At 47.1% G+C, this 17,782-nt stretch overlaps 1 protein-coding gene across 4 annotated transcripts in view; it reads right to left on the reverse strand.

Annotated features, from left to right (window-relative positions):
- Positions 1-17,782, reverse strand: part of LOC105106836 (probable inactive 1-aminocyclopropane-1-carboxylate synthase-like protein 2) — an 83,153-nt gene that overhangs the window by 1,458 nt on the left and 63,913 nt on the right. The window contains exons 3-16 of one of the 4 annotated variants that reach the window (XM_031459759.2): positions 9,274-9,830; positions 8,039-8,098; positions 7,507-7,577; positions 7,049-7,118; positions 6,762-6,828; positions 5,701-5,798; positions 5,365-5,442; positions 4,895-4,995; positions 3,720-3,809; positions 2,922-2,967; positions 2,684-2,825; positions 1,757-1,899; positions 1,517-1,670; positions 218-719 (exon numbers count right to left, since the gene is read on the reverse strand). In XM_031459759.2, the coding sequence (XP_031315619.2) occupies positions 538-719; positions 1,517-1,670; positions 1,757-1,899; positions 2,684-2,825; positions 2,922-2,967; positions 3,720-3,809; positions 4,895-4,995; positions 5,365-5,442; positions 5,701-5,798; positions 6,762-6,828; positions 7,049-7,118; positions 7,507-7,577; positions 8,039-8,098; positions 9,274-9,804 (1,833 nt within the window). In that variant the 5' untranslated portion in view covers positions 9,805-9,830 and the 3' untranslated portion in view covers positions 218-537. Of the gene's footprint in view, positions 1-217; positions 720-1,516; positions 1,671-1,756; positions 1,900-2,683; positions 2,826-2,921; positions 2,968-3,719; positions 3,810-4,894; positions 4,996-5,364; positions 5,443-5,700; positions 5,799-6,761; positions 6,829-7,048; positions 7,119-7,506; positions 7,578-8,038; positions 8,099-9,273; positions 10,294-17,782 lie in introns of those variants that run through there. The other 3 variants (XM_064492417.1, XM_064492419.1, XM_064492418.1) reach the window with 3 other exon arrangements.

Here is a 17,782-nt window from a genome sequence, read left to right on the forward strand (position 1 = left end):
GAGAACCAAATAAAACCCAATCAAATATGTTCGAGAAGCAAAAGAAGTTTAATGTGGCATTTTTATCCACTAATTTTAAAGGTTGAGTTGCCAGTGTTGATGGGGCTTATCCTCTGAACATAATCATACAAGTATGCCATATATATTTGTAGGAGCAGGGTTTGTCATTACAAAAGACTGGAAATAACCTAAATGTCTATCAGTAGGGAGCCTGTTAAATAAATCCATTTACCCATATAGTGGATGGATACTATGCAGCTAATGAAGAAAATAAAACAGGCCTGAAATTTAAGAGAATATGGAATTTATTAGATATCGAATATAAAAACAAACTCATCTAAATAGGGACCCAGAGAGCTCCCTTTATTTCTCTCTGGGCTTTCCCACCTGAATCCCCATAAAAACATTTTGCCCATGCACAATGGCTAGCAAAGACTAAAAAGATGCAAAGCTTCCAAAAAATGACAGATGTTCAGCTTAAGGAGGCTGATGATGAGAGTCAAATGAGCCCATTCCTGGAGCCCGCTGTTTGTTCAGTCACAGTCCCAGGTCAGAACAACAGCCTTCCAGACCCGAGGTTAGTATGACTTCCCGAGAGTAAGACTGGCTGGCGTCACTGGCTGGGAGGTCCTCCACTTCCTGGTTTATTGCATCCTCCAGTTGCTTCACTACCCAATCCTGCTCCTGCTCCACTAGCACCGTATAGAACCTTTGCATGGCTAGAGGGTCCAAAGGGGGACAGAGAGGAATACTGAGTGGGTTTGCAGATTGGCCCCAGATATACCCAAGTCACAGCAGACCACCAGAGAACCTCTCATTCAGGGATGCTGAACTTGAGCCCTCCCTTCCTTGGGATAGATGTCCAAGTCTACCTGCTGCATGCCCAATGGCTCTTTTTGGTTTCATTATCACAGCACCTGCCCACCAGATACCTTCATGGCTCATCAAATCCTGTAACCTGGCTTATGGCCTTGGCCTCACCATTGTCTACCTGCCTCTAGTGGCCCTTCACTCAGTCTGTTCTCCACATTAGCCTAAAAGATATCTGTGTAACATAAATGTTCTCTTATTCATTGCTATGTGCCCAGGAGGTAGAACAGTGTTCTGCATGTGTTGAGATGCAATAGATAAAATGACTGTCATGTTTCTATAACCTTCAGAGGAGAATCTAAACTCCATAGCATAACATACAGGGACGTCTATGTCACATACCTGTCTGTCTCACCTAGGAGACCACAAGCCCCACAGGGCAGAGCTCCATTTCATGCTGGCTTAGTCCCAATGCCCTACTTCAAGGTAGACACACAACAGACACCTAGAAGGGGTAACATACCTCAAGTGCCTATCAATTCCTGTTTACAAAGGAGCTTAAAGATATGAAAGTGAAACAGAGGGCCTAGAAGGGCTGGAGCTATAGGCCGCTAAAGGCAGAAAAAGAAGACTCCACTATTGGGTTGTAGAGGGGTGGCTGGGGCATCTCTGAAGGATGCAGGATTGAGAGGTCAGCTCCACTCACCGTGTTTTAGCAGGAGAGGTGTAGCTGCAAAGACGAGGCGGAACCAGCCAGGCTCCTTACACATAAAGGTCTTGCCACAGGACAATATCAGCTTTTTGTCCAGGAAGCGGCGATGGAGGAGCAACTCTTCCTCAAATGTGCATGGGTCCAGGTACTAGGGAGGACAGAGGCACAGAGCTGAGCCCAAGTCCCACCAAGCACATCATCTCAAGAACACCTGTCTTCACTCCCAGAGCTCACCTTTCTCAAGCTGATCCAGACATAGAGGCCAGAGCCATGGCTGAGAAAAGGGATCTTCGATGACTTCAGTTCATTAGTGATGAACCTGTGAGCCTCCTGCAGCCGGGAGTGGTTAGTGGGCAGGTACACATTGTCAATCCATTCTGGATGGGTGGAGGAAGAGGGCTGTCACAGATCTCAGGGCTGAGACCTGCCAGAGGGTTCCTTACCAAATGCTCCCTACCTGGGCTGCATGCCTTCTGGTTCCATCCAAGCCTGACTATATTATATTTGAGTCAACGGCTTCCATACTCAACACACCCACTTCTTACCTATAGATTTGATGGAGACTCTGGGCTTCTCAGTATTTGAATAGGAATGTTCTGTTGAGTTTACACCCTGGGGCAATTAAATCGGGGTATCCCCTAAACAGGGTTGATGCTGCTGTTGTCAACTGAGCAAGTAGCAGGGACTCATAGCTCCCTTACTTCCTGCCTGAGAGCCTCACAAATGGACTTTGAGGAACCCAGACGTCCTGGGGGATGATCTTATCCCAACTGTTCTCAGCACTGACATCATATTAGATCCACCTGGGGTTTCTGAAAGGCAATGCCCAGGTTGTATCCCCAGACATCTTAATTTGGAATCTTTGGGATGGAGCTCACACATCAATATTTAAACCCTCCAGGTAACTCCCGTGTGCACCCAAGGTTGAGAACCAGTGTTCAAGAGGTTGGGAATCTGGTTTCTACCAAATAGCAAAGGGCCTAGCACCATGCAGGGAGGCATCCAGTTGGATTTCTCCTATCTACCCGTTTCCCAGCCAAAGCTAAAAGCAAATGGTTTTCCAAACCTGATTACCTGATTACTTTTGTTTGTTTCATTATATCCCAGCTTTTAATTTAAATCCTCCAGCCATGAGGCCTGGCCTGGAATGGAGCTCCGTACCTCTGTCCTGGAGCAGCCGATGCAGCTTGTACTGGGTGATGCCAGAGATGCCATGAAGGTAGCCAAAAGAGCTCATGGCCAAGGCCACCTCCTTGTTATGGGTGTACAGAGTGCCAAAGCGGAAGCCAGAGATGCCGAAATCCTAGAAGAGAAGTAGGGAAAGGAATACCTGGTTGGTCTGCCTTCTGCTCCCAGCGCCACTTCCTTCCCTACCCAAGGACAGGCAGCTGGGGCTCACCTTACTGGTGCCCCAGATCATATGTGTCTTGTTGGGGTCAGGCAAGCTGGAGAGGAGAAAGGACAAACAAGATCATGCAGGAGTATTTGAAGGATGAAGATGTGGGGTCTATGAGGGGAAGATGAAAGTGGACTGGAGGTCCTTCCTAGACAGGAGGGCCTATGGGACCCAACATTCAAGAAAACAGTTGCCCCACTTAAGCCAGGAAGTCAACAAAAGGTATCCTTGTGGAACTAGATGGGACAGCTCTCAAGTGCCCACTGATGCCTGGGACCCTCAGCCTGGCTTGTGGTCTTCCTAAAGCTGCTCCAAAGCCACCTTCTCAGCAACTGGCTCTTCACACATGAGGGCCGCCCACCACTTCTAAGATGTATCCACCTGTTTCTTACTGCCCCACCTTTGGTGAGTCTGTTCCTTCTTCCAAGCATGCACTTCCCTTGCTTTGGCTGCTGAATCCTATCCTAGGACCAAATACCACCCTTAAGAAAGCTCTGCCCTATTTCCTTTGTTTCCCTGTACACTGCTTATCAAGAAGCTCCTACCCTGACCTTCTGTAGGGATTTATCCTGACCTTTGACAGTGCACTTTCTGCCTTTCCCTATAGTTATCTTGTGTACAAAATGGCATTTAGAGAAGACGCTTGAAGGGAAAGCCGATGTTTTGGTCACTTTCACACTCGTGGTGGCTGGTGGCTGTTAGTTCAGTTTCTAGCACGTAGCAAATTAAGTTTATAGCACATGAACTCAAAAGCAGAAACTTCATGGTTCTCATTCCCAACTCCAGCTGAGACCAACTCACCTCTCCATGCTCAGAACACTACGGAATGTGATGGACTCATCAAACACAGACAGCATGTAAATCTCATCTATAATCACGTGTAGGCTGTGCCTGCAGGTTAGACGAAAGGGGGAGAACAATATCTAGGATCTCTCTAATCTTCTCTTGCTTCCTTTTATGGTCTTCTCTGGACACAGATCAGATACTCCTACTGCCCCGGCAGCACACCCAACCCTTCCAAAAGGCATGGTAAGGTAGAAGAGGGTTGTTCACCAGAGAGGACCTTTCACCCTGACTTGAGGGTACTAGGAAGGAGTAGGACCTAAAAGACATGCGTGAGAACATCTCCCTAACCCTTCAACCATCAAGCAGAGACCAACGGGAAGGGGCTGGGCATCCCAGGGAATTTTCGTCTGGTCCAGTCAGGAGCTTCCACTCAGGGCCTGATTTGAATAGTGATATTCAGGGGGCTAAGGGCTCATGTACATCATCTTTATTCTCCCAGCAGCCCTCTGAAGCAGGACCGTTCCCTCCAACTCACAGATGAAGAAACTAAGTTTCTGAGAAATAAAGTTAATTCCCGCAATTAGCTGGTGCTAGAGCTGGATTGTGAACCTACTTCTGTCAAATTCCGGCCCACGGCATCCAGCATTCTTCCTCTTGTCCCCATGTTCTGCCTTTAACTGATCTAGATAGTTATGAAGTTTGAATAAGTGTGTTTCTTCCAGAAAATGGAAGACTGTCTACCCTAAGAGGGCTATTTTCAGACTCCAGAGAGAACTGATGTTAACATGTTCTTAGGAATGGGCCATGAAAGTTCTACAGGGACATGTCTTCACCCCACAAGGTCTAAGAGTCTATCCTCCTTGGCACCTCAGGCCAAGTAGTTTGGGAAATGGATGCTGGGAGAAAGTACTTATGCTGCAAGAAGTGGAGAAGCAGCAGAACTATGTGATGACTGTTATGCAGATATGGGCACGTGGGCAAAGGCCAGAAAGGAAACGGCAAAAGGGTTTGGTTGAAATAGTCAGCATGTGGGTGCTTTTCATTTCAATTTCCACTAGTTGTACATAACTTTACAAAGTACAAAGTAAGGATATTTAGGGTATATTATTTCTGGTTTTGACTTCTTGACTATAAGTGAGAGGGAACCCTTTTTAGGGACTTCATCTTGTCTCAAGGGGTGGAACTCATACTTCTTGGCAAATTCCAGATATTCCATCAGTGAGTCTTGGGAGTAGATGTGTCCCAGAGGATTCTGAGGGTTGATTAGCACAAGGCCTCGGACCTTTTTCCCCTAAAAAGAACCGAACAGAACCAAGTGAACACGAATCCTTCACATCTACATCAAGTTCAGAAAAGGATCAGGTCAGGACACCCAGTACCGGACACCAGGACACCCAGTACCGGACACCTAATCAAGGCTTGGGTGGGATCCTGCAGGAGCTACTATCACATTGTCCACAGAGTGGGGATCAGGCAGAATCTCTGGGTGCTGCCATAGATGGGGCTCAGGGCTCCTAGGGGGACATGCCCCTGGGGCACTGCCTCTTTTGCAGAAGGAGCCCACACTGTCTAGGTCAACAAGTTGTAATACAGGAGTCTCAGTACTCAAGGCCTTTCACGGGCAGCAGTGCTTACCCTGAAGACGTGGTTCCCTCCTTACCTCAAGCTTAGCATTGAGCAGGGCTTGCTCCAACTTGTCCACGGTGAGCTGGAATGGATGTGTGTTTGCATCACTGACCTGGAAGATAAACACTACCTGAGAATTGCCTACCTGGAAGCTCCCAAGCCTTGATTCCTCATTCCTGTAAACCCCAAACAATCCTTTACCTTCATATCCAGGGCACTAGTCCCACATGCCTTCTTTGTCTTGATTTCTCCAACCTTCTCCCATCATCACTTATATGGGAGGAAAGCAAGGTCCCCTACACCTTTGAAATGCCCCTAGAACATTCCATCACCTAGATGGGCTGAGCAGGGGAAGGGAACCTGTACTGACCTGACTCTCCAGGTCGACAGGAACTAGATCAACCTTCGCATACAGGTGGGCACTAAAGACGAAGTCACTATAGGTGGGAGTGGGGACCAGAAAGGCCTCTGAAAGCACAGAGAGACCAAGTTGTCAGTGCAGGGTCTCCTAGTCAGAACCTGCCAGGACCCCCGGGACCAGCAGCAACACAACCCTCAGAGAAGGTGGGCTGGGTAATCCCTCCTACTTAGAGATGAATGCCTTGGGGCAGGGCTCTATTAAAGTTATCCATTCTTATAAACATGATTTGGGGAACAAAACTCAAGTTTCCTCTTTGTGGGCACACTAAAGGAGAAAAGGGATGAATATTGCTGGAAGTGACTTGGAATCCAGGGACTCAAGCCAGGCTTGCTAGAAGGTAGAGCCCGGGTCATCCGGCAAGCCTTGTCAGCTCCGGGTCAACACTGGAGGCTGAGGTTCAAGCACAGGGAGGGCTCTTATTGCTCTGCGTGGCTCACGTGATCTCACAGGCCTGGTGAGCCGATGGGTCCTTTCCTCCCCATCCACTCAGCCTCAATGATGAGCGAATCAAGGACCCACTCCTTTGAGTGAAACTGGCCATCTCGGTAACAAGCCGCCCATGCAGCAGGCACATGAAGATCTGAGGGTTTTGTTTCAGGTTGTTAAGAGGCATTGTTAAGAACAGATCTCTCAAGCCTTGTTTGGTCTAGAGCTCAGTTTTCAGGTTTTTTGTTTTGAGGAGACAGAAAATCTGTATAGTTTAAGCCAGGTTACCAGGGTTCTCTGCTTTAGAGTTGAGATCAAAAGTCCAACACTATGAGTTGGCTCCCATTGTCACCATTCCTGGGGCAGATCTCCTTGAGGATTGTCCCAAGTTACTATTAAATGGGAATCTAAATCCCTTGTTCCTATATAAATAGGGGTAAGACGTTCTAACCAGGGCAGAAGGCACGCCAGCACTTTAGGGGAAAGGCCTGGAGTCAAGATGCTCTTCTCCCATAAGGCCAGTGCCCCGGTGCTCCTGCCCAGGTGCTGCCACTCCTGAGGGAGAGCAGAGCCCACTGACTTACCACCTGGATCACACAGAACCGTGGCCAGTGCGGAGAAGACAGAGGAGCAGCCGTTTAGAACAACCACCTGAAGAAGATACACAGAAGGCAGAAGTCGAAAACCAGTCCCCATGGAAAGGGTAGTTCTCCTGTCTCCCTCCCCCTGGGAGGACAGACATAAGCAGTCTCCCCTCCAGGACCCATGGCCTTCCCTCCGCCCTGACTCTGAGGGGCTCCACTAGAAATGCAGAGAGGCCTCCAAGAACACAGTCCTCCACCGGGGTGGCAGGAAGGCTGGAAATACTCACATTTTCCGGATCAAGGGGGGCCGGTGCCTTACAGTAGTAGGTCAGGAACTGGGCCACTTCTTCCCGCAGGCTGTGGACAGACTCAGAAAGACCGTGTGGTTCTCAGGCCCGTGGGCTTTCGTCTTTCACAGTCTAGACTTCAGTCTTTTTGACAGAGCAAAGCGTCCAACCTCCTTTTACAGAGCTTACAGGGGACTGAGGCTCTCAACTCCCCAGCTGACACAGACATTAACTGTGAGACTTTGGACAAGAACTCGAGCCTTTTGAATTATAGGGCAGTGCACTTTCTACTACTCCAGCCTGCCTCCGATGGTATTTTGTTTTAGGCATTTTCTAGAAATCATTACCCAAAGAAATAGGTAGGTAGGCAGTGAACAGAGAATCTGGCACCTTGAGTCCTTCCTTGGATGAGGACAGGTGCCTGTGGACCAGGAGACCACAATCTGGAAGCTACTTACAATGGCTGCCCTCTCCAATCAGAATATTGCAGAAGGTCATCATCAATGTAGTTCATGTCACTCCGACTCAACTGTGGACAAATAGAGCATGAGGACAACCAGACCAGGGAAGCCCAAGAGGCTTCATCTCATTCCTAGGATGCACATGGGTGTTTGCCCTACAACACGGGGCCTCCCGGAGGGAAACGGGTGTACATGCCACATGCTCCCTAATGAAAGAAGCCTTCAATTCATTCTTGTCAAAGATTACACAAATAGATGATCACAGGGAAGTGTTTGACAACCACCCCCCCAAACTCTACATTTGGGCCAGAGGCTCCCTTGGCAGCTTACCCACCATATACCCACCCAGAGAACACTTCCTAACACAGCAAGGCCAGCCAGGAGGCTAGACGTGCTATTCTAGAAGCTATTTCCTCACTCCCTTTCCCAAACTTCTAAGTCTTATTCCTGTATATACCGCATGCCAAAGAACATTCTGGAGGGCTCACGCCTGAAGGTGGGTCCCAGCACAGCCCTGAACATGGCTTACCCTTTCAGTTAGCAGATCAGTACAGAGCTTGTTCTCACTGGTACCAAGGTTGATGAAGCCCTGGAGATGGATGGAATCTAATCTCAGTTCTCTTGCCCTGCCCTTGCTGACCCCTTTAAAAATGGCCCAAGTACTCATGCTAGCTTAGCTCAGATGGAGATCTCACTGCTCCATGAAGCAATGCAATCCATGTTTGACAACTTTAATGTTAGAAAAATTTCCACAAACACAGTATCTTATGGCTTGCCAATCTCCCCCTTTAGAGCCATGTAGATAAAAATAATAGTTACATTACGTACCAGCTATCATTCACTGAGTTCTTACTATGTTTCAGAAGCTAGATTAAGTGCTTCATGTATATTGCCTTAATTCTCCTAAGAAAAAGTTCTATAATGATCTCTGCTTAAAGAGAGTGAAGCTCAGAAAGGTTGAATAAATTACTAACCATGTGACCTTGGTGATGGGCAGAATTTCACCTGCCTGGCCCCAGAGCCTGGGTCCTTAACCACCACAGGCCCTGCCTGTATCCACCTCTGCTATTTCCACTTCCATGGAAGTGCCCTTCAAGTTACTGGAAGAGGTATGATCCTTCAGAGGCCAGTGGAGATGCCTGACTCACTTGGCCCCCAGAAAAGCAGACGGCCACTGGCCACATATCACTTAGGTGGTTACAGAAGGAAAGGTGTGACTAGTGTGGTCCTCCGCCCGCTGGCTGGAGAGCTGTTGTGAAACTCCCTTGCTGGAAAGCCTTCTGTTGATCCCCGTCATCCTTAGGATAACATCCTAATGCCTCACAATGGCCTAACTCCACCCATACCTCTTGTTCCAGCACTGTCTCTACTCTGGCCACAAGGACCTCCTTTCCCAGTCACCCCAAGCTCTTCCCACCTTAAAGCATTCACACATGCTGTTCCTCCATCCTGGAGCCCCCCTGCCCCACGCCCTGACCACCACAGATTCAGACTTTAAAACACCCTCCCTGCCACTTTAAGCAGGCATCCCCTTTGTGATCTTGGAAACATTATTCATATTCATTTCCCCAATGACTGACCCAGCTCGTCAGCTTTCTTGGCCACATCACCTTGTTTCTGTGCCCATCCCCTGCCCTTACATATAAGGAGACAACAGTGCCTACTTCATGGGGCTGGGAAGAGTCAGTGAGAGGGCACAGGACTCGGCACAGGACTGAATAAATCCTAGAGATGGGGGCCCTCGAATATGTCCCCCATCCTCACCGAAGTGTTCTTGTCCTCATGGTATTTGTTTCCTTGGTAGGTGTTGTAGTCCTGGAAGCTGCCGTGGTATAAAGCAGAGGTTTCAACCCCACGGTTGGACAGGACATAGTTGATAGATGTATCTTCAAAATTAGTCAGTTGGTAAAATATCTTGTAAATCTGCTTGGATACTTGGGCCTGTTCCCTACTTCTGACATCACCCTTAGAGTCCTCAGAAGGGCAAGGTGGTTGGAATTTCTGGCCTCCGGTGGCCCCAAATTGTAGGTGGTTGACCATCTGGAACATTAAGCGACCCAGGAGGGCTTCCTGCCCCCAGATGGGCTGATTGTGCCCCTGCTCCTCTGGCACCAGGTCCTGCTGCTGGTGCCTGGTCGCCAGCTGCGTGATGTGATCCGCCACGGCCTGCTGCAAGGACAGCACCATCTCCATCAGACAGGTGTGGATGCTATGGTTCCTGAAGGCCTGGTCCCACACCTGGCCGTCAGACATGTGGGGGATGTCTGATGGGTTACTCCTGCTCTGGATACTCATATGGGCCTCATCTGGCTGGCTAGAACCTGCAGAGAAAGAGAGACGTTCCACTGCAGCAGAGGAGACTCCCTGAGCCTCAGGTCCAGGCCTGAGCTCAGGCTGGTCACTGGTCCCTCCTCCCGCCAGGCCTTGGCTGTAGGCCCAAACTAGTTCAGGAAGAGCTGCCTACTCATTCAAGGGCAATGCCTAGGTGGCCCCCAGCCCACGCACTGGAGCACCGTCCTCGTGTCATTAACACGTGCTCTGAGGAAGAGCCTTAGGGGCTACTTTGAGAAAAAGGGGGGAACTGAACAGGTAGGTTGTGGATTCTTCAACCACAGCAATTCCTGCTTCATAGAGTTCTAAGTGAGAAAGGGATTCTGCTGCTAAAAACAACAAAAAAAACAAAAACAAAAACAAAAACAAAATAAGCAAGACCTGTCATTCTTTTAGAATAGGGGTAAGAAAACTACCGCCCAAGGGCAAACTAGCCTTCCATTTGTTTTTGTAAATAAAGTTTTATTGGAACACAGCTGTGTTTGCTTGTTTCTGTATTATCTATGACTGCTTTTGTACAACAGCAGCAGAGTTGAATAGTTGTGACGCAGCCCACGTGGCTCACGAGGCCTAATATATTTACTATCTGGCCCGACACAGAAAAAGGTTCCCAACTGCTGTTCCAGAATGTCAGCCCTACTTTTTGCCTTTTTTCCCCAAGTTGGCCTTACCAGATGTTCAAAGCTCAGTCCTTCCAGTCCCCTGCTTCGTATCACTTCCTGTGAATGCCTTTCACCTGCTCACTGTGACAGCCACCTTGGACTTGCATCACTGGTAACCATGGGTGAGAGCCATGGTTCTCGAACTTTAAAGTCCACCAGAATCATTTAGAGGGTTTGTTGGGACACAAATGGCTAGTCCTCATCACCAGATTTTGTTTCAGTAGGTCTGGGGTGGGGGCTTGAGAATCTGCAGTTCTGACAAGCTCCTAGAACTGTATTTTGAGAACCTCTCTTCAGACTTACCTTCTGTCTGAAAAAAAGTCAAAATGCTGAATAAGACCTAAGAAACATCTTTTTAAGGTCTCAAGGAAAAAAAAAAAATCAGATAACAAGAAGCCAGAAGGTAAGAAAATTTTAGGCTAACAGCTGCTTCTAATTCATTATGACAATCCTCATATCCCCAGACACTGAGAGCTTTTTTTAAAAATCTAGACTCATGCACTTCCCAACAAACGTCATCTTCTAAGTTCTTTTTCTACATTACACATCCCCCATCCCCAATATACAAAACCTTGTTACTTCTTTTATAGGTTTGTGGCACCAGTACTTCAAAGTACTGGGCACTCAGCCCAACCTCTCCAAACCATCTTTAGTTGCTTGAGATGTTCCCATAGCAACTTGTACTTCTCTGTAATGACACTTAATTTTGTTACTCGTTCAGTATCTGCCCAGGTCAGCCTTTGTCATCATATCCTTAGCCTGGTGCCTGGCACATAGGTAATTAGCGGGAGAGGCACACCACAACGATGTGGCCGAGTTAGTGAAGAAATGAACCATGACTGAAGACTCTAAGTTATGAAAGATGGAGCAACAGCCAGATAAAGCCACAGGACAGAGGTGTACCGTGTCCTGAGTTAGGATGCCAAACTTTCATCAACAGGGATATAAAGAACCTCACTCACCAGTATTAGAAACATAACTATTTAGAAAGAAATTGAACAAATAAAAGCTCTTATTCTTGGACCAACACTTTGTTCCACAAGCAAAAGCTTCACTCTGGCCCAAGCTCCCTCCCCTAGAAGAGGGTAATTTCAATGGGGCTCTCAACTCTGGGAGTAAGTAGGTCACACTGTTCTTCCAGAAACTTGGATAACACAGAAGGATAGTTCAAGGGTCAAGTAGGATTCTTTTGGTTTTGCCTTCCAAAAGGTGGTACGCATCATCCCTGTTGGTCTTGATGAGTGCTGGTGGGAGGGGCCGAGATGGCAGAGATGACCTCCCTTCTTTGGGCAAGAAGCTATCACCAGGGCACTTCTGCCTTCTCCCAGGGCTGGGCTGTCACATATGAAATGTGTTTCTTCTATTTCACCTTAATAACTAAATCAAAGATGTGACAGCTCTGTAGACAAGCACACAGGCCCAGAATTTAAGCAGTTCTACCAGTTCAGGCTAGATTAGGGATTCCCTTGGACTTCTTACCCTGGAAGTCCTTGCTGTTAACAAGGTCCCACTACTCTGCCCCATCCACCCAGCCCTCAGCCGGGGACTCCAGGTTCAGAGGAAACAGGGATCAGGATGCAGTAGGGAAGCTGGAGGCCAGTGTAGCCCAATAGGCCATTGGAGGAAGGAGGCTGGAAGCAGTTGGAATGAGGACCTCTCCAGGCAGGCTTATGGGCCAGAAAATAGGGCCAAGCCAAGTAACTGCAAAAAGTGTGTTTTCCTGGTAAATATATTTTCTGATAAGGAAGCGAGTGTGCAGAGAGACTAGGGGGAACTTAGAAGTTAGACCTCTGCCAAGACTTGTCTTTTCTATAGGAAAAGTCTATTGTGAATGACGTTGTTCCACAAAGGCCATAATGTCCTTAAATCTCAGCCCTAAGTTGTCTGGTTGGGATACACGGACCCTCTCCTCAAGTCTTCTTGGCTATACCCTTGGTTTCAATATTTCTCATCCTTCAGCCATCTACCTCCCAAGACACACTCAGGGGCCTTCTACAGAAGCAGTGTCTCAGAACCAGCCCACTGGTGCCCTCTCATAAGAGCTGAAAGACAGATCTTAAACAGTAGGAACTGGGAATGGGGAGTGAACATGGGAAATGAACGAGGAACAAGGTCTCCTGTCCATCTGGGATGCCAGCACCTGGGTATACCGTTTATACCAGGTACTTCTACTCTCACTTTTCCTAGCTCCTTACAAGCCCTTCTAGCTCTGTCTTGCCCTCTGGCCTTCTTTCCCTTTGCCATGCTCCAGCCTCCCCTGCTGTCTCAGTACTCCAACCTAATTCAGATTTTTCCTTCTCAATGTAGTAATTATGAGAAACATTGTCAAGTCTTCTTTATGTGCATGGGAAGCAAGGTGTCTGGGGATATAAACCCCTAAATACAAGTTGCAAAACTGAAAAGTCAGGTAAAAGAAGCCTCAAGAAGCTTCGATTCTGTTTTTTAGTCACCACTTACCAATTGTAGGATGTTGGAAGAATTATCTCCCCTGTCTGGGCATCAGTTACTCATGCAAGATAAGAAGATACTTACCTCAATTAGAGGTTAAACTGAAGCTCAATGAAGACAAGTAAGTTCTAGTGTTCCACAATAGAACCAGGATTTAAATCTAAGATCTCCCACTTTAGCTCATAACTCGTGGGAAGAAGAGTGAATTGGCAGAAAACCAGTCCTTGCACAGACTGTAGCTTGGCTTCACATCACATAATGCCCAGGAAGTCTCAAGTTTTGAAGCTGGATTAACTCATCCAACAATATTGTCATCCTGTACTGTTGGAGACTCAAAGTCCCTGAGCAGGAGCAAACAAATCTGGAAGCAGTTACCTTAGATTGTAGATTTCTCAAAAGGATTGTTTTTCAAATACAGTGTCCAGCACAGAGAAAATCCAGACACATGAGTAAATAGTATGAGTTAAAACCAGCACAGGCAACAAAGACCAATTGGACTTGAGGTACTAGGGGCAGATTTTAAAATAGTTGCTTTTCTGTTTAAGGAGATAAAACCTAAGCCTGAAAGTTGACAAAAACTGAAGTTATTAAAATGACAGATTTAAAGATGATAAGAGATTCTAGATGTTAAAATACAATGACAAATGAAATCTCAATGGAAGAATTTAATAGCATATTAGATACAGCTCAAGAGAAAATAAGTGACCTGGAAAGAGAGGCTGAAGAAACTTTCTAGAAAGTCTTCTTGGCTAAACCTTTGGTTTCAATATCTCTCACCCTTCAACCATCTACTTCCCAAGCCACACTCAGGGGCCTTCTATAGAAACAGCATCTCAGAACCAGGCACTTCTTTAACCTAAGAAGTCTCTTAGCCAAAAAGCCAGCCTCCGACTCAATCAAAAAACTGAAGGGTTTGAATTCATAAATGGGAAATAAGGCCACTCATTGTTGCTGGAAATAGCTAACATTGTTCCAGACATCTCAGCCAGAAATATTAGGCAAGGAAAGAAATTAGAGTTAAAAGTAGGGATTTAGATTCTTGCTATCCACAGATTACTACTGTCTACCTAGAAGACATAAAAGAATTAACAGAAACTCTACAAGAGAATTTAGTATAGTTATAGAATAGGGGCCCACTTCATCTTTTTGTAAATCCAGTTTTACTGGAACACAGCTACACCCATGCTGTATATACATGCTGGCCAGACTCTGGGTGTAAATACTAGACCAGCATTTTCCACCCGGGTCACTTACCTAATGATTGAGCCCAGAGACGGCCCAGCAGCCTCGTCTACATGCAGCTTCATTTTCATTTAATCCTAGCTGCTAGGAGGGAAGGATTATCCCCAACTCTCAGATGGGGAAAATGAGGGCATAATTTATGACCTGCTGTTGAATTTAACACATTCCCCCAATATATCCAGAATGAGTATGGATGATGTAAGCTATCTGGAGGTCACAGACGGAAACCACAACATTTTCAACAACTAACACTGACTGGGCACTGCCTCGAGCCAGGCTCTGGTCTAGGTTCTTTGTACGCACCACCTGATTTAATCCTCAAAATGGCTCTATCAGGAGGGTATCACCATTAGCCTTACTTTACAGATGAGAAAACAGAGGCTCAAAAGCAGGAAGTGAATCACACAAGTTCACACAAGTAGGATGGGAAAGGGGAGCTTGAAACCCAAGTCTGTGAACCCCAGGCCCCACCGTCCTCTTAACCATCCCTCTGTGAAGCCTCTCACTGGAAGGACACAGATACCCTCAGAGCTTGGCATTCACTTTCAGGGATCCAGAAGACTCATAAGTCCGTCGTTAGTCCTGCCCTGCAGGAGCCCAGGTGAAGCCCAGGCATTGTTTGGCCTGAATCCCCCTCTTATCCCACCTCCAAGGCTCCTGACCTGGCCACCCTGCACTTACCTCTGTCCATGTTTTCACTCATTTCTTCTCTGGTCCAAAATCCTTAAGTTGTTCCTAACCGTTGGAGCTCAAAGACCTCTCCACCGCCCTCCTCCTCTCACTGAGCTTGCTTCGGGCTCTGCTTTTAAACACAGGTGGTTTTAAGGGCAACAAGAAGCTCCGCCTTGTCCTTTCCAAGGGAATCTCCCCAGAAGTTCTCAATTACCTGAAATGGCCTTTCTTTCTAAAAATAAATTTTTTAATTTATTTATTTACTATTAATTAAGGTACCATTGGTTTATAATATGATGTAAGCTTCATGTGTGCAACATTATATGTCAACTCTGTACACACTACAGCATGCTCACCTCCAAAAGTTTGGTTTCCACCTGTCACTGTACAGTTGACCCTCTTTACCCAGTTACCTGCCCCTGTCCCCGCTTCCCCTCTGGTAACAGCTACTCTGTTCACTGTATCTACATGTTTGTGTTGGTTTGATTTGGTTCGTTCATTTATTTTGGTTTTTTTGTTTGTTGGGGTGCATGTATCTTTATGAATTCGTGTTTTTATTTCCTTTGGATAAATACCCAGAAGTGGAATGTAAATTGATGCAGCCACTATGGAAAACAGTATGGAGATTCCTCAAAAATTTGAGAATAAAATGGCTTTTCTTTGCACCATTAGAGAGGCTGAGCAATTCCCACATCTGGGAGAACTGCACTTTGGAGCGGCGGTTCCCACACTTTGGAGGCAGTGGCATCACCTGGAGAGCTTATAAAGAGGCTCTTGGAGGTGGGCGAGGACCTGCGCCGGGGTAGTGGCTCAGGCCCACCAGGTGATCTGAATACTTAGCAATGTCTGAGAACCACTGGAGCAAGTGAATCTCAATTAAAGCACAAACGAGCTGCTAACCTTGCCCGTTTCTGGGGAGGCCACAGTTGAGAAGGCTGCGGTGGGTTAGCCTATGGCAGGAGGGACAACTTGACGAGGAAGCCCTGGAGGGCTGGTCCCACTCCCCACAGCCCTACCTGACTGCATAGAGAGCAAACCCACCCAGTCTCTCTGGTCTTCAGTTTCTCCTTGTTAAAGCAGGAGGTCATGAAAGCTCCCTCACAAAGGATGATGGGAAAGGCGTGTGTGAATGAGCGCCAGGCATTTGGAGCTCCTGGTCGGCCTTCCCTGAGGTCAGGAAACAGAAGCAAGGCCAAGAGCAGCCTATGATTGGAGAACACCCTGCCTTGTGACTGTCCTCCAGCTTCAGTGGGTGCTTGTTTGAAATGCGGAGGCCTGGGCTCCACCATGGGATCCAGATTCATCAGGTCTATAATTGGGCCGAGGAGTCTGCATTTTAGAACAAACATGGCAGGTGATTCTGGATTACTCTCGGCGAGATGCTGCCCTCATAGACTGCACACCGAGAGGAAGCATGAGCAGTGGGCAGGCACTTCCCCGAGAGAGTTAGGACCTCCCATATCCCCCAGCCTGGCCTGCACGGACAGCCCATCTCCTGTCATTTATTTGCTCCCTGTTCATTTAAAAACACAACTATGATAAACAAGTTTATACTGTACAGCACAGGGAACTATATTCGATATCTTGTAGTAGCTTATGGTGAAAAAGAATATGAAAACAAATATATGTATGTTCATGTATGACTGAAACATTGTGCTGTGCACCAGAAATTGACACAACATTGAAAACTGACTACACGTCAATAAAAAAATTAGAATTCGAAATGCAAAAAATAAAAAATAAAAACAATTCAGCAGGTGCCTATTATGTACCGAGCACTGTGTTAGACCCTGAGACTCTCAAAATAAAGGGACAGTTCCCTGACTTCAAGGAGCTCCAGAATACGCTTTCCCATGGAAAAGTCTGATCACAACTTTCCTTTGCTCAAGATCCCTCAGTGATTCCTCTTCACCTCACAGGGGTTATAAACTCAAACACCTTCAAGGACATAAACCATAACAGATGTGCAAAATTGGCTAAGGCAAAGGGGAAGATTGGGGAGGATGTCAGTGAACAAAAGCCTGCATATCCTCTTATATGGCTTCAAGTTAAACAAACAAAGGGCCAGCACCACCCAACAGTCTGGTTTTACCTATTGATTTCCGCCCTCCGGCCATCAGTCTGCAACCTCTGAATCCAAACTCTTTCCTGTGGCATACCAGACCTCTAGAACGTTCACTCACAAGTACTCCCTAGTCTCATTCTTGCACCTCTCTCCCCCCTCAACAGCCCCCAAGCACTGAACCTCCTGTAAGTCCTCCCACACACCGTGATCTCTCATTCCTCCAGGCTTTTGCACATGCTGTTCCCTCCACTCAGAGAGCCCTTTTTGCAGACCTACCCACTTGGCAGTCCTCCAAGTCTACGTGTGCATGTCACCTCCTCCAAGGAATCTTCCTCCCTGACTCCTTAGGCAGGTTTAGGGGCCCAACCCTACACCCCCATGCTCTTTGTGCATGCCTACAGTATACAGCACAGCAGTCAGGCAGTGCTTTGAGGCCTTTGCTGTAGCTGGGCCCCGATGCCTAGACCACTCTGCCCCCAGATACCTGCTCAGCTCACTCCCTTACCTCCTTCAAGTCTTTGCTCAAATCTCCCCTTCTCCCTGAGGCCGACTATAACTACTGCTTCAACCAGCAACCTCTTCCCACCCCCAGCACACTGCAGTTCCCCTCTCCCTTTCTACCTTTCACGTCTTATTGCACTTTTCTCCTTCACATGCACTCTACACTTAACTATTATATGCATCCTCCCTTCCAAAACTCCACGAGAGCAAAGGGCTTCCATTGTCTGGTTTACTGATGTTTCTCAAATGCAAAGAATGGTGCTTAGCCCATAGGGAGCTCAACAACGTTTCTGAATGAAGGAACAAGGGGACGAATGAATGAATGAACCAATGAACGAATGAAGGAATAAAA

This window comes from Camelus dromedarius, chromosome 12, assembly GCF_036321535.1.
Source record: "Camelus dromedarius isolate mCamDro1 chromosome 12, mCamDro1.pat, whole genome shotgun sequence".
Lineage (NCBI taxonomy): Eukaryota > Metazoa > Chordata > Mammalia > Artiodactyla > Camelidae > Camelus > Camelus dromedarius.